At 40.3% G+C, this 16780-nt stretch overlaps 1 protein-coding gene across 1 annotated transcript; it reads left to right on the forward strand.

The window, feature by feature from the left end:
• The first annotated feature begins 1015 nt into the window (after positions 1 to 1015).
• Positions 1016 to 16375, forward strand: ism2a (isthmin 2a). The gene is made up of 6 exons (XM_068595454.1): positions 1016 to 1132; positions 3691 to 3939; positions 5554 to 5854; positions 10388 to 10522; positions 12335 to 12403; positions 14784 to 16375. The coding sequence occupies exons 1-6, from the start codon at positions 1016 to 1018 to the stop codon at positions 15299 to 15301; spliced, it is 1389 nt and encodes a 462-aa protein (XP_068451555.1). The 3' UTR covers positions 15302 to 16375.
• The last annotated feature ends 405 nt before the right edge of the window (positions 16376 to 16780 follow it).

The raw sequence follows: 16780 nt of genomic DNA on the forward strand, positions 1-16780 counted from the left end.
AAATAATACTCACTCCTTTCACCTGAGATGTAACACACACATGTTATAATTATGGATGTCATCAATTAATATAATCAATGTTAATATCAATATAAATTAGCCTATGGTGCTTGGAAGTATTGTTGGTGAATAAAAGACAAACTCATTGATACAGCAGAAGGTTATTATGCAGGATCATTTCCTTCTGTCCACATTAAACTACATGCTGTATTAGTAGTAATACTACTTAATAATATTAGTAGCAGTATTATTATTATTATTTTTATTATTAATAATAATAATAATAATAATAGTCCTAGTAGTATTAATAGTAGTAGTGTCAGTAGTAGTAATAATACTACTACTAGTAGTATTACTAGTGGTAGTAGTAGTATTAATAGCAGTATTAATGGTAATATAGTATTACTATTATTAATAGTAGTATTAATAATAATAGTAGTAGTAGTAGCAGTAGTAGTAGTGTAGCCTCCCCCCGGTGCGTCATCCGGGCGGAGGTGGGTTGCTCCTGCAGCCGAGCAGCAGAGCAACCGGCCTGCGAGCGGAGCACCGTGGACTCGGTGTTACCTCAGCAGAGAGGAGGACATGGCGACCCTGGAAGCTCCTGTCGACTACTGAGAAATGTTTCAGCTCGGCGCATTAATGGTCAACTTTATGTACATAAAATGAACACGTTACGAACGTCAGCAAGCGGATATCAGCGCTTTTTACAGTTAGTGGAGCAACTTGACGCGGAGCGGCAGCGCTGAACGCGCACGGACGACATCCACGTGTGTGTGTGTGTGTGTGTGTGTGTGTGTGTGTGTGTGTGTGTGTGTGTGTGTGTGTGTGTGTGCGTCGGTGTGTGCGTGTGTGTGTGTGTGTGTGTGTGTGTGTGTGTGTGTGTGTGTGTGTGTGTGTGGCACTTTCATTCGTATCTCTCCTCCGTGCTCACTGATGTTGTATGAGCACTCTTACATCTGGTGATACAGGCCGAGGCTCGTGCGTCTCGACCAGCACAGCCTTAATGAAGGTAAAGATGCCCCGGCTGTGGCTGCTGGTCCTCGCCGTGGTGTCGGTGTCAGTCCGCGGACTTCCCGCGCGCTTCCAGAGGACTTCAGCCGGAGACAGAACCGCCACCGCGCCGGTTCTTGAGGTTTGTGCTCCTCCCTGCACGGTAAGATACATGCAGATGAATAAAGGACAGCCAAGCGAGTGGGGACATTTGGATTGGACTGTATTTGTTAGTGTTGCCTATACTTTAACGTGATGAGAAAGTATTTTGCAAATTGAAATGTCGTTTTGACACGTTACGTTTTTAATTGTGATTTTAGTATTTACATTTTTGATTTGGAATATATTAGAACTACCCTAAACTTAACATTCATACATTTAATTGTTTTTTTCCTTGTTCTTGTTTCATTGTCAATTATATGTAGACTCATCCTTGGACTTTATCTTTTATCTTTTCAAACACTAAAGGACAGTGTTCTGTTTTCTTTTCCATTATGGAGATAACATAGTTTCACATCACTTCCTGTATGCTCAACTTCTGTCTGAGTGAGGGAAGGACAGATAGGTCTGCTCAAATGCATAAAGTGAATTATACAGCATGTCGGCACATTTGAAAGTGAAGCATCAAGATGCTTCACTTTCATGCTGCATGCGTTATGTGAGCAGTTGCTGCCATGGGCACCCTCTTTAGCCTCGAATGCACACTGCTACTCTGGAGCAATGACCTCCTGTATTGGTGGTTGTCAATGACTGCTAAAACACATTTTGCATTAACTGCAGTGGCGGCCTGCATGTCGTCAGGTGAAGTAACCTTTTGCTCAGACAGAGACTCCCAGTCAAGTCTTATGAATGAACAAATGACTGGCTAGGTTCTGACTCTTGGCAGAGAGCATGGTGAAAAGGTGAAAGAACATTTGTGAGTAGGCCAAGTGTGCACTCCATTGGCTGAGTTGCAAGATAACAGCTGTTGACAGCATGGACTTCTTTGCTTGCTTTTTTATTTACAGTAGTACCAAGTAAGTCAACTTACCAAGATAACAAAAAAATGATAAAGCGATGTCAACTGTTAATAGGATATAATACAGAAATGTTAAACTGAGAGTTTCCGGAAATTGACAAGATGTTAGCAACTGGATGATTTCTGATCATCTCTGCATGCCATCCCCTCTCTCTACTGCTCTGTCCCATCTCTCTCTCTCTAGCTGTTCTGTCCAGTAAAGGGCAGGAAGCCCAACAATCCCAATATACATAGCATGTCAAATATACCAGAATGTCTAACTACATCTAGTTGTATTTTGCAGTAAACATGCCAGCAAGCTTTTCTAGCTATTTTGACCCACAATCCTTTTGCACAGCGAATATATGAGCAAGAGGGTCAAAGTTTGTGACAAAGTAGTATGTCATTGTCCTAATTGAAAACATTCTGCATGCAACAGCACAGAGTGTGCAAGGGCAACTGCAGAAGGAAAAGATCTGATATATCTGAATACAAAAAAAGTGATATTCATATCTTTCATAAGATAATACAATCTCACCATTTTGAAAAATATCTATAAAATATAACTACAAATTGTTTAGCTGCCTTCTCATTGTCTTTTAATTGAATGACTTGCTATCTCTGCCAATGGAATAATGCAACCGCTCCCAAGTGTCTGTCCATGTGTCAGTGAGTGAGTGTGCATCTATGTGTCTGTCCTCAATCTTGCGTTCGGCTGCAGTAAGCTTACAGCACATTCACACTTTTAATTGCATGTTTTATACTGCCACTGACTGCATGCTGCCTGCTCACACACTACTCTGAACCCAACACAGCTTAATGCTCTGACCTCCAGCCGCCACTCGGCACCCAGAAACATCATGAGGCGGTAAAAGCTTGCTGACTTTAACTGTTTTGGACGATGTGATGGACTAACAACTGATAGATCTACCAGTACACACTCTGCTAAATAACTCTCGGTCACTACTTTGCGGTCAGAAAAATAGTCGGGGGAAAACCTTTCCCTTACTTGTCTTAAATGTGCAAACAGAAGAACCAGTACACAGTACTAAGTAGGTCAAGATCCCGTCATTCAACCCTGGTTAAGCGGGTTTGATTTATTCTGGCGAGATTGTGTGACGAGTCTTATTTGACAACTTTCAGCCGATTTCCTGCATCCATTGTAGTTTATTTAAGAGTTTGAATGAAGTGACGTCTTCCAGAACATTGGTGTCTCGATGGGGTGAGCCAGTTGTGGGTTGTATTCATTCAATCCCACAATACATTGGTCTATGTATATTTCTTGTATAAGAACATAATCCATCTTATCTTTATGTATCCGTACTTTGCTTTTACACTTTAAGTCAATGACAGGTTGAGATCCATTCATCAAGCAATTATGGGAAAGACCATTTCGTTCTTATCCTCCTCAATATCTCCCTTCAAACAAGCAATGTTACAACTCTAGTCACAAAGTGAGAGAGTGGGTCCAATTGAGTACCATCCCGGTGAACGCGGTATTAAATAAAGACCATAACCCCCTATATTTTATGCCCAAATGGCTGGTAGACCAATAGACAATACAAGGAAATGATTATTATGACATTGGTCGACAGCTTCCCAAATTATTTAGAAAATGTCTCAATTTCTTTCTATTTCACATAAAATTTAATCTCATATGTTATATGGTAGACAGCGTGGTCACTGTCTTTTCCCCCTCTCAGGTCACCGCAGAGCCTGGTCATGCCAACAGTCATCAGACTCTCCAGGAGCTTCAGCAGGAGAACTTGTTGCAGATTCTTCCTTCCGGCTCGTCTCTCCACAGGTCCAGACACAGCTGGTCCCAGCACCGTCACCAGGGTGTCCTCTCTTTACGTGAACCTGACGAAGATCCTGAACTCTTCATTCTGGACCTGAGGAACTTCCCCGAGCTGGCCAATGCAGACATGGGCTCACAGAACCCCAACATCCAGGTAGGCAATATGTGTTGAGACGAAACTCTCCAATTTTGCCATTTTTATGTTCATTTCAGTTCCTCATCAGATCAGCTCACTTTGCCTAAAAAAACTGCAAGTCCCATAATACACTAGCAGTCCTTTGGGGATCATGTTCCGGGCCATTTCAAGTTGGGCAAGAGTTGAACAACACACCTAGGAACTTGACAATATGCATGTGGGGTAAAGTCTAAATGTTGTGGACAAATTGTATCATTGGATGCAGGTTTAGGTTCCTCTTCTCAAAGCTTGAAGGGTTTATATCAATTCCAGGTGTTCCACATTAAACCTGTGCTCACAGGACGTGGGGAGTCGTCCTCCATTACTTTCTCTTCAGTTTCTGTTCTCAACAGCATGTATCTCCCTCTCGCTCAATACAGCTGGTTTGAATCAGGACCCCGTTTCAAGTTACCATATGCAGGACCTTTAACAGTGGGGCGCTCCAACTTGTCGATGAACTCTGAGACACATGGTTTGAGGGAAAAAAAGCAAACAATGGGGAAAAAGTCATAATATAAAACATATGAGAGTCAAATATAAAAGGTCAAAAGGTCATTTTTAAGTGTGACTGTGAAACTAAATCCTCGTGGAGTTGGCTCACAAAAATGGTTCATGATTTACTTTTATTTCAATTCATAATTTAACCTACATAACTAAGCATTTAGCAATGAAAATGTTTCATATAGTTAACACAGCAATGTGATAAGAACACCAAGATAAATCTACAAATAAACTGTATTTATAGGATGAGAATGTTTTTAGTCTCCAAAATGCAAGGGCAGGGATGTTCAGCGTCACTTAGGAATCTCTGTCCTCAAGTGCGGCTTTGTCTTTATAAACATTGCTGTTGGAGATGTAGGCTATCTGGGTTTTGGCTGAAACAGAGTTTATCAGAAGTGAACTTGCTATCAGATCATCTTTCCAACTATATTTTTCATTTTTCTCAGTCCCCTCCCCCACTGCACAATAACTCTCTTTCATAAATGTAGAGAAGACTTTTAATCTGATCTGTAAATAAACAGCCTTCTCCCGGAGCAGTGACATCACTCCCCTCATCATGTCTGGGAGCTTGTACCAACGTGTAAAGTTGTTATGTATAACACAAAACTTTGTAGAAACGTTTTTTTAAATGATAGTTTATTTAATTGATACATTTAATAATGTAAACAAATGTAGACAATTAGACAATTATAAAATATAAATCAGTTTGCGACTCTAGCTCCTGCAATATGTGATACACACATTGTAAATGAAATCTATGAAGTGATGAATGAGTTACAATCAGGGCTGTTGGGGGTAGAGTAAAAGATAGTTGTTCGCACCTAAAGCTGCTCTACAGAGCAGTAACTCATTGCTCATTGTGGGAGCAATGCTGCTCTAACAGCATTGTTATTTGTCAGTTATGTCACAGCAGTCACCTTCGAGCTATTTAAGCAAGTTGATGAGTATATTACTAGTATAGGTCTATATTACCTTGTACTGAAAAATAATAACTTTCATCAAGTCATAATTGAGGTCATTTCGACACTGTCAATCACCGCATATATTAACTGCATACCGTTATCCGTTATAAGTATCTAGTGTTTCTTATAGGTGTCCATCGAGGTGATAGACGACACACAGACTGAGACGGAGGTGGAGATGGACCTGATCCAGGAGGGTCAGCGTAACGACTGGTCCGTGTCATCCTCAGAATGGGCTAATAGCCACAAGAAGCTATTCTGGCCACTGTTCTGGGAATATCCAGAGCAGCTGGAGAACGGGCTGGAAAGAGCCAGTGTGGAGGAACAGTCTGAGGACTACAACTACGACCCAGAGGATCCTATTCTCAGTGGAGTGGGGGCAGACTGGGATGCTCACTGGAACAAAAATTGGGATGCACAGGATAACTACGGTAAGGACGCTCTCAGCCTTGATTCACACAATATGAGGCTGGATAATGATCACAATGAATTGTGACAGTACCTCAATTAATGTTAAATATTTTAGCATGACAATCATCGAGCACGAATGGTTGTCTGTCTCTATATAGCGTATTCACCCACGTAACCACGACAAGCTTTGGCGGCCATGTTGGGGTCCATGCACGGCATTGTTTTGCTGTGTTTTATGCCGCTCTTCTTAAGAAATGACCATTAAATCCTGAAGGAGACACAATTTTAGTTCAGACATCGGGCATTAAGGCAGACATCGCCCAACTCCGTCTGGCTATGTCTGCCTTTACTCTGTGATTCATTTCAGGGTTAAATAAAACACTGACTACATGGAAACAGCACTTAGCACGGCAGACAAACAAAGGACCGCTGAAGCGGCTTCATCCGAGCCGGAGACAGCTGTGTGACTACGGAGAATAGTATGAACCCAGACACGGGACGCTTAATGTTCCGACATTTGTTTTATTTGTGGTATTTACACAACAAGCATAACGCAGAAATACATTACATGTCATTTAGCTGACGCTTTTATCCAAAGCGACTTACATTGGTGCTCAATACACTGTAGACACAGCAACGGGGAGCAATTGGGGGCTAAGTGTCTTGCTCAAGGACACAACGACATGGACTAGCGGAGCCGGGGATTGAAGCACCGACCCTCTGATTGAAAGACGGGCATGCTAACCACTGAGCCACTGTCACCCCGCTAACAACCCCAAATAGGTGTTAATCTCCCATGGTCGATAGCGGAAATGAAAACTGTTTTACAGGAACGTGAGCGGGCTATGTGATGACGGTAACTAGGGGTAACGGGACATAAGCTGCGCCGGCTTTCCGCTGCAACTGGTTGCGAAAAAGCGAAAAGCGAATTAACCACATAAAGTGTAGAGTGAGTAAAATTAGGAAAACAAGCGTTACACTTTTGGGGTGAACAGGCATAAGCCTGCAAGTCTGAACTAAGTCTGCAGGCATAGGCCTGCAGGCTTATGCCTGTTTGTACGCCTTGAAACTTTCCTGTGTGTAAAAACTTGTCTCCAGTACGCAAAATCCATTGCCTCTAATAGCAGAAGGCTAACTAGGTGGACCCCAAGATGGCGCGATTGAGATGATGACGTCACGTGAATACGCTCTATATGAGTTCTGAGATAGATTGGTAACCTGGTCAGGTGACCTCTGCTTTCTCCCCAATGTCAGCTGGGCTCCAGCGCCCTGTGACCTTTGAGAGGATAAACGGTTGGGATAATAGAATGGAATCATTACAATCATTTAAGACGTCCAATGCCAATCCTACGGATCAGTATTGGGGCTGATTCTGGAATATTTGAATGGATTGGTATTTAGTAGTAAGGCTAATCTAAATCTCATCCTCATGTTACTCTACTGTTTCATGCATCTAAGTGATCTTACACGACAGCCTGCAGCTGCATCGTGCAGCATTCCATGAAATATCACATGTTTTCATTTGAGGAAATAATTGGCTGCAGCAATGCAGTTAAATCTGGGAATTTGGACACGGAGGTTAGCGACAAGCACAAGTGTGCAAAACATGAATGTAACTTATTACCAAAGAGCAGAGAAGAAAACATTCAGGTAGCGCCTCCTTTTTAAGCTGATGCTGACAAACAATGTTTAGAGTTGTGTTCCATTTAATACACAAATATAAATATGTGAAAAAAAAGGGTCTCAAGTCATATGTAAAAGAGCTTGTATAGGAACTTGTGAGGACAAACAAAGGAGAAGTTGGAGTAAGAAAGGTTGGTAAACAAGAGTGTTCATTACAACTGTAAACTTTAACATGTACTTTAAAAAAATAGTTTCTATCTAAAGCTCCCAAGGAGTACAAACAAGCTGTGTACAGTAAACATGGTTTTCCACAAGTGGAATGAGCTGCCAGCCATGGGGAAGAAGCCAGCTAACATTATCTGTGTGGCCTCTGGTACATTCCATTATATACATCGATCTTAATTATTATTGCATTGTTAAATGAGTTTGCAAACTTGATTGCATTTTGTAATAGTATTTAATCATGCCTATTTCTAAATGATTATAACCTTTGTAGTTGGGAATCAATAGAGCTTCTAATGATATTGATGTCAAGATGGGGAGTTATGTTTCTTATTCATTTATTGACACCTTTACTCTCTTTTCTTCTACGCTGGTGAACTCTACACTTATGGGCAGTAAGCAGCGTTCACTATGCTACACACAAAAGCAGGACAATGACACAACAGGATAACCAAAAATGTAAACCATGGATAACGTGTATTGTAAGAGCCATATTAGGCTTAATAAGATGTGTTTAGTGATTTAAAACGGCTCCTTTAGTTACGCTACTGACTACGTCATAACCAACACAGTTTTTTGACCGTTGTACCAAGTTCAGCACCAAATGAATCTTGTAACTCTATTTTTTGTTGAGTAAACCTTTTCAAATGGAATTACTGTCTCTGAAGACTCTTTACGCGTCAAGCTAATTGCCAAATGTAACAGTAGTGGTAATATGGATTACCATACCGAGAAAAGATCGCCACTCCATGTATGATGTGGAAAAACATATGTATTGCTCATATAATAGTGCAGAAATGTCTCTGACGTCGTAATAAAAAAATGTCTGAAAGGCTGATGTATAACTTTTACCTTGTTAAGTCTGCTTGCAATGCATCTTAGAGATGGCAATGCAATGTAAATGAATCTAATTTGATAATTTGTTCATTTAGAATAGCATTCATTGCACATTTTTTGTGGGTGACTGTGGCTCAGTGGTGAGCAGGGTCGTCGTTCAATCAGGATTGGCGGTTTGATTCCAGCCTCCTTGGGCAAGACACTTTACCCCAAATGTCTCCCGTAGCTGAGCCTACGGTGTCGGTGTGTGAATGTTAGTCCTGATGCCATCACAGTATGAACGGGGGAATGCTGTCATGTAGTGTTAAAGCGCTTTGGGTGGTCAGAAGAATAGAAAAGTGCTGTACTCGTCCATTACTTCAGAACGTTGCTGCCACTGGGGTTTTCTGAAACAGTTGTCTAATGTGCTATCAATGTGTCTTAATGTGTTTTGTAATACATTGTTTAGCTAATATTTGTCAAACACTGAAGATGACTCTCGGCTCTGTACTTAGCAGGCCACGTCTCAGCTGAGGACACACACACACACACGCACACACACACACACACACACACACACACACACACACACACACACACACGCACGCACGCACACGCGCACACACACACACACATAGAGAGAGAAAGGAGCCTATCTATTTACTATATCATGCTAATGTTTTGAGTCTGGTTGTTTCGTCTTCGCCTCCTTTTTTTTCTCTAAAATCCATAATCTCATCGTGAGGTTTTCATGCCACATGTGTTGAAGGTTGAGTTGAAATAAACAAATAGCATTATGATGTAGGTGTTGTTATTATCCTCAGAATAACAAAATCACCCGCCTATTAGCTAAAGAGCCCAAAACCGTTTTTGTATCAGGCTGGAAATCACGTTTTTTCCTGCATTTGGAACATTAAGCTCTGTGATAATTGACTCACTTTTGAAGCCTCAAGTAGCCATTTGAGGAGGGTTTTTGCCACTTTGCTGAATTGTTAAAAATTATGAAAAAAATACATTCAAATGACCTCTTTAAGACACCAAGACCTTGAGGAACACCATAGAAAACATTACTCTGTGATTTTTACATCTGGAGATCTTTACATTTTTACATCTGTAAACATGCTCACAGATGAGCTCTCTGGCTGCAGTGAAAGCGAGGCTAGTCAGTAACATGACGTTAAATCATCCTCCTATATATGGACCGGGATGTTAAACAGGGAGTGAAGTCACTGTTGTTCAGCCTGATGACCTCTGTGACATTCCACTCTGCAGGCTGTGTGAACCTCCAGGGGACTGAGCTTGCAACTGTCTGACTAGCATATTGCAGCCTGATGAGACACACACACACACACACACACACACACACACAAAATTGCATTATGTTGTTTATTCTGTACACATGGCGAAGGCTTGCATTGCATTTTCTTATCAGCATATCATCTAATGGTTCATTTTGACGTGTCTTATTGCAGAAAGAACAACATTTTGGAAAGGGAAAGTAGACAAATAAATTCAGCTTCAGCATTAAGATCAAGTTGTTTCTGTATTGTTGGCGCTAAACTCTTTCTACCAATCCGAAAGTGAGAATGTTGTGGCATACATGTATGCATGTATTAGCATACAGATGTAATCCGCCTTTTGAAGTTCTCCCTTACTCTTCCCCCCTTGCAGGCCTTGTTTAAATAAAGAGGAGCATGTCTCAGAGGTCCCACACTGTCGTTACTCTGCTCTTTTAAGCTGCTCCTTAATTACATAACGCTCATACACCAGCTGGGCAAGGAATTCACTACCTAACTTCAAAGGCCGCTCTCAATATATTATTCCATAGTTTTACGTTTCTTTTCCCTCTGCGCTGTCTGGCTTGTATCCATCCTTTCTCTCTGTGCTTCCAGAGTACGAGGAGGAGTGGAGTGACTGGGATCCCTGCAGCGTCACCTGTGGCCACGGCACCCAGAAACGCACCCGTTCCTGTGGCTATGCGTGCACAGCCACGGAGTCGCGCTTGTGTGACCTGGAAAACTGTGCGAGTAAGAAGTAGAAACTCTTTTGGAGCAACTAACCACTTTTTATGATTGTATTTAATAGCAAAAGTAGCATTAAACTGTTTTGAACTTAGTCATCAATCACCTGGAAAATCATCTCTCTAATATTTGCAGATATGAGGAGATGAGATAAATACAATTTTGAGATGAGCAACAGCTGCAGAGAAGCAAGCCTCTAATTTAAAATATGTTGAGAATGATCAGCTGTCTTTTTACGTATGATCAACGTACATAATAAACAAATAATGTGTCAGTAAGACTTCAACCATGCAAGAGGCAGATCCAAGATGACACTTTGGTCAATGAAGACGACTACCATAAACATGGATGTTAGACGATGCATCTGCGGAAGCAAACCTGGGCCAAAGTTGTCGCTATGACTTTGGGGCCGACCCTACGTCAACAACCACAGTATGGTGTTACTGCTAACTTCACGTCCTACTTACCGTCACACACGCGGTCTCTCTCTCTCTTCGACCCTTGCTAACGTTGCACACAACCTATGCATTTAGGAGTTATTTCTCGAATGTGTGTGCTCACTACAAACACGCAGCAAATTTTGGCCCTGCACAAGTTTCACTGAGGGATCATTTGTGTTTATTCAGGCCAGAGGACGGGGGTTAGATACCATGTTTTCATCAACCACAGCTGAAATAACCACTGTTTCCGCCGTGAAAGTCCCACATATGTCAGAAAATAAAACACTGTCTTGTCTGTGTTCATAACATCATGCTGTCCAGACAATAAGCGAACAACTTTGTATGTTCTGGTTTTCTAAATGGAGTTTGGATGGATAAGTGCTATGTTATCACTTAAAGCTGGCTACCCATCTATTTGCTTTTTTGCATTGACTTTATTTGTAATCACACTATATTAATAGTTCTGTGTGAACACACACACAGGAGTTTGCTACTTGTTTAACACATTTTTGTTTAAAAACATCCTAAAAAATTCTAAACCCATATTTTGCCGAGGCTTAGGCACAAGGAAATTAAATATCTTCAATGAGCTTTGCAAAAGTATTGATAGGAAGTATATTCTACACATTTATTAAACCGCAAGGATACACACAATGCAATTTGGTTAGAAACATTCAATTTAAAAAATAAATCCACAGAAGATAAATCCTACAACAACAGACATGCTCAACATTATAAACAGACACTGAAGTGTTAAGTCATTTTTAGGTGGGAGCTAGCCATAGCTAGCATTATAAATAATATGTGCCAACAATATATGGAACACTGATGGGCATCAGCCCCATCTCCATCATATTAATATACTTTATCACTTTGTGTTGTGTTTATTTCTCTTTTCCGTTGACGAGATAACTGAGACTTTGGTTAGCTTTGAGGCACTGCTGGCCTTTCAATGTCCTTTATTAATGCTTTGTAAAGCATAGTCCGAACTTTAGATGGGGTCACACAAAATACTTAACTAATACTTAACTAATGAGTAGTAACTACCTGATTAATCATAACTGCAGCATTGTTTTTTTTTTTATCATTTACTAACACTTTATAAATGATCTTATTAATCATATATAAGTCTTGAAAACTTCATTTACAAATGGGGAATTCATCATTTACAAAGTATAATAACCAAAGCTTATTAATCAAGAATTAAACATTTATAACTGTTTTTGAATTGCACACTAATGAGTTACTAATGAGTGTTCATTTTGTGTGTACTTATTATAAAGTGTTACCCATTAGTTCATTAAAGTGTATCTCAAATGCCATCAGTGTGCCATGTGTTAAGCACCTTAAGACAAGTATTTCACCCTCTGTCATATAGACACTGCGACACCAGTGACTGACCTCACACCCATCCAGACGACCAGCAGTGCAGAATCCTTGGACACAAGTACGTATAGTGGTTCTCAAACTTTTTTGAGAGAAATGTTCATGCCCCAACAAATTTGTAATAAAATGGTAAACTTTATGGAAATAACTTTTTTGTGAGATTCATGCTTTTTTAAATAATAGAATAAAGAATATTTCCATTTTGTCCATCAGACAAAAATTAATACCATGTGCAATCACTTTGTTGGAACAATGGAAATATTTGGCAAAACAATAGCTTATTGTTTTACACTGCATAACTTTTTGAAACAATAATAATGTGCAACCTGTGCAAAACAAAGCAAAATGAGTGCAGATATGTGAGCCATCACGTTGTATCCGTATTAGTGGCTGCAGTGAGCTGCTTTCCTCTACAAATCTTTTTAAACCAGGGTTGTCGATGTGATATGGCCATCTCAACTCATGCTCCATGTTGAGCTTACATCTGTATTCTGATGAGAGATACAACGGCAGAAAAGCTGATCTCACAGAGGTAGAATGTTGCAAGAATCTTGGCCATCGCGTAATCTGTTAGCAATGTAATCATTTACACAAAGGTACAGGCATTTTGCCATTTAATATTAATTATACTTTTATGTCCCTATACTTTGTACTTTTTTAACGTGTGAAGTTCTCAATAAAGGTCTTGCAATATTCTGCATTTCCCCTTGAGCCTCACCTGTAATACCTCTGCGTCCCACTAGAGGGGCACAGTTTGAGAAATACTGCTATAGAGAATGTGGGTGTATTATGTATTTTTTTCTATGCATCCACACAATAGGCATAAGGTCGCACGGTGTTTTAATGGGTAGTTATGTTCCATTTAGTGGTGGCTAACACACAATATTTTTTTATATTTAAAAATCTCCCTTTCTAGCATGTTGAGAGCTGCTGTTGTGCATCTATCAAAGACACCTCGGCCTGGGTTTCAATTACGTTTTACTATTCCTTGTATTGCTCTGCTGCTGAGCCTCTGCCAGAGAACATGAGATTTTTCTTTTCACTCATTTGCAAATAGGACAGGTGGAAAACAATCCAATTCATCGTATGTTGTATAGTCCACAATCACAAATTACAAGTTATGACAAATTATCCTCAGAGGGATTTACACATTAACTTATCTGTACACATACGACATCCCTGTCCTCGGACCTCACATCAGATCAGGAAAAACTCCCCAAAAAACAGAGCCACAGAGGAAGATCCCTCTCCCCAGATGGACAGAAGCAAAACATGTCATGTGTACAGAATGAACAATGTAACAGAGATACCAAACATTACATGAATATGACAGAAATTATTCAAATATTGAGTAGTAGGCATGGACCACGATCCAGATAACCACGATCCATGTCAGCAGAAAGAGGTAGAGAGGAGGGGCATCATCAGGGCCATGGCAGAAGGCAGGGTCCAGGATGCAAGGTCCAGGGGTGGAGGCAGGAGGAGAATCTGACGTTACCTCTCAACCTTACATTTACTAAAGAATTCCTCATTTTCAAAACCTTTCATCATAAAGGTCAATCGATTTGTTAAAATACCAAGCCTGAAAATGAGGAATAAATTACAAAGAAATGCATAAAATGGCCGATTTAGTGTAGCAGCCAGTCATAGTTGAATTGAATGAAAATGGGAGGATATATTACAGGATGCAATGTGAACATATGCTGCACATTTTTGTCGTCGAATTTCAAGTCCATCAGACATACGGGGTGAGGAGTGTGACTTTTGAGGATGATAAAAATATAAAAAGCCAATTAATTTACAGAATAATAATAAATGTTATATTTTCAAGAAGACCTTTGTTGGTCGGTGCTCGAGCCCTTAATGAACAGAACAGTTGTCCAGTAGTTTGTACAGTCTACAATAGAGACAGCCTAAGTAACACCAACATACATACATCTGAATCACTGAACATGAAAGTATTCATCAAACTAATCATACAAACATCTCGGTGAGAGCATTTAAAAAAAAAAAAAGAAACGTTAAATTGAAAGTTGAATAAGCTGGAGTTTATGACGTGTTTAACTTTGTCAAGTATGTTTTTGCTTCTGAATTTTATAATTAGTAAGCACATCTTGAGGTGTAATTTGATAAATTTCATCATTGGAATGTTCCATTTGTTTTGTTATGTGTGTTATTACTGGCCGTGATTACTTCTCAAACCCACAATAATAAATACATAATAAATATAAATATAGTATAATAACCAGACGATGATCAATCTATGTCGATAGAATGCCTTTTTCTAAGCTAATGGAAGTAATTTTACACTCATTAAAACATTGTTTTGACTACTATATTCCATTTCTGACAATAAATTACACTAATTTAATTCACCACTATATAGAATGTAAGGACTTTCTGTAAAAAAATTCAAACTTTTTTCAATCCCCTCAATCTAGATGTAGACAGCTGTGAGAAGTGGCTTAGCTGCAAGAATGACTTCCTGCAGAAGTACGTGCACCAGGTGCTCACAGAGCTGCCCAGCTGCCCCTGCTCCTACCCCTCTGAGGCCGTTTACAGTGCCGTCAACATCCAGGACGTAAAACATCGCAAGACCTATCGCTGGATGGATGCGAGCGGACCCAAAGAACGCCTGGAGATCTACAAACCTTCAGCCAGATTCTGCATCCGCTCAATGCTGTCATATGACAGCACAACATTGGCAGCGCAGCACTGCTGCTACGACGATCACATGAGACTGATAATGCGAGGAAAAGGAGCAGGAGCGCCAAATCTGATCAGTACAGAGTTCTCTCCAGAGCTGCATTACAAGGTGGATATACTGCCATGGATCCTGTGTAAGGGGGACTGGAGTCGGTTTCATTCAGTACGGCCGCCCAATAATGGGCTGGACTGTTCGGACAATCCCCCTGAACAAGTGTTTCAGATGGAACTTAAGGAGGCCAGGGAGTACTGACAGTTTGGGGTTGTGGAATCGCAACAAGAAGGTATGACAACATGGAGAATGTAATGATATCCACATTTCTTTAGTCTGTTGTCTCCATCCTGCACAAGTACAGCAAAAACTGAACTGCAATGTCAATAGTGTTTCTGTAGTCTGTGTTTGCTGTGCACAAGCTCCTGCCAACTGCAATATTTTTGAAGTTGCAAGCTTTGTTTTTGCAATCTCATGGATTCCTGTATCAATTGACTTTGGTAACTTTTTTTGTGATTGTGTTTTTTACAAGAGGGATATAACTTTAAAATTAGATGAAGACATAGACAACTAATACTGGTGAAGTTTTTTATTCTGATAAATAGACTTTGTTCAAAGGACAGTGCTGATGTGCTATGAAGCATGTTTTATCAGGAACTTGTCAGCTAATCTCTGTTCCCGTGTGTTGCTGCTACTCTGCTGGGATGTGCTAAGCTGAGTGAATGTGTGTGCATAGCATTTGTGTGAGTGTATGAGGATGCGCGTATTTATTGGCCTTTGAACTATTTTAATCAAATATGTCCTGCGAAAGGAATTCCTGTCTAGCTGGTGAGCAGCAAATGAAGTAAAATGGATCTTTGGCTATAAATGCTCTACTTTTTCATCTTTACTAAAGATCTGACAGAATTATTCAATTCAGTTTATTTTGTATAGACCAAAATCCAAAATGACAAATTCTGATTGAAAGAGGGGCATGCTAACAACTGAGCCCCAGACGCCTTACATCCTCTACAATCCTCCATCAGGATGGACTGAAGCAATAGATGTCATGTGTACACCAACCAACTTAACACATTTGAAGCATATGACAGAAATGATTCATATAATGAGGAATGATGAAAAAGTTACATCTAACAAAGAGAACAGCAACAGAGGATATAGTAAAATAACAATGACAATAAAAGTATTGGCAATGGTACTGCCAATGCAACTGATAATTATAATAATGATAATAGCAGCAGGTGTCGGGCAGGACCAGGGTGTAGAAAAAACCACGATTAATGTCAGAACATGTCTTTCCTCTGCCTTAAAATGCAAGAATAATTCTGGTATGAGGAGCCCCATTTGAATTGCCATCAATGTTGTATCATTTGCTTTGGGAAAAGATGTAACATCTAACTCATCAAACTCAAGGCCCGTGAATCTGGCCCGCCGCGTCATTTTACGTGGCCTGCAACAGCTTGATTGTCATAAAATTAAAGTCTACGCTGCTTTAAAGTGTACAGTGACCATATACTACAACTCCCGTAATGCAGGTTGATTTTGTGACCGCGAATGAACGACATCCTACCGCGAGAAAGCAAACTTCCTAGCATGCTACAGGTGTGTCCCATACCATAAATGGTATGGGTCACACCTGTTCACATACCTATAGTATGGGGCACACCTGTTCACATACCTATACTATGGGGCACACCTGTTCAAATACCTTTGGTATGGTGCACACCTGTTCACATACAT

The sequence above is a fragment of the Clinocottus analis genome, unplaced genomic scaffold (genome assembly GCF_023055335.1).
Source record: "Clinocottus analis isolate CAN_PGR_092001 unplaced genomic scaffold, fCliAna1.0.p SCAF_30, whole genome shotgun sequence".
NCBI classification, from domain to species: domain Eukaryota; kingdom Metazoa; phylum Chordata; class Actinopteri; order Perciformes; family Cottidae; genus Clinocottus; species Clinocottus analis.

Bases quoted from the DNA above. Each gene is read 5' to 3' on its own strand.
- ism2a (XM_068595454.1), top strand. From the start codon at position 1,016: ATGCCCCGGCTGTGGCTGCTGGTCCTCGCCGTGGTGTCGGTGTCAGTC. The intron at 1,133-3,690 runs GTTTGTGCTCCT...TCCCCCTCTCAG, and splicing joins CCACCGCGCCGGTTCTTGAG to GTCACCGCAGAGCCTGGTCA. The intron at 12,404-14,783 runs GTACGTATAGTG...CCCTCAATCTAG, and splicing joins TGCAGAATCCTTGGACACAA to ATGTAGACAGCTGTGAGAAG.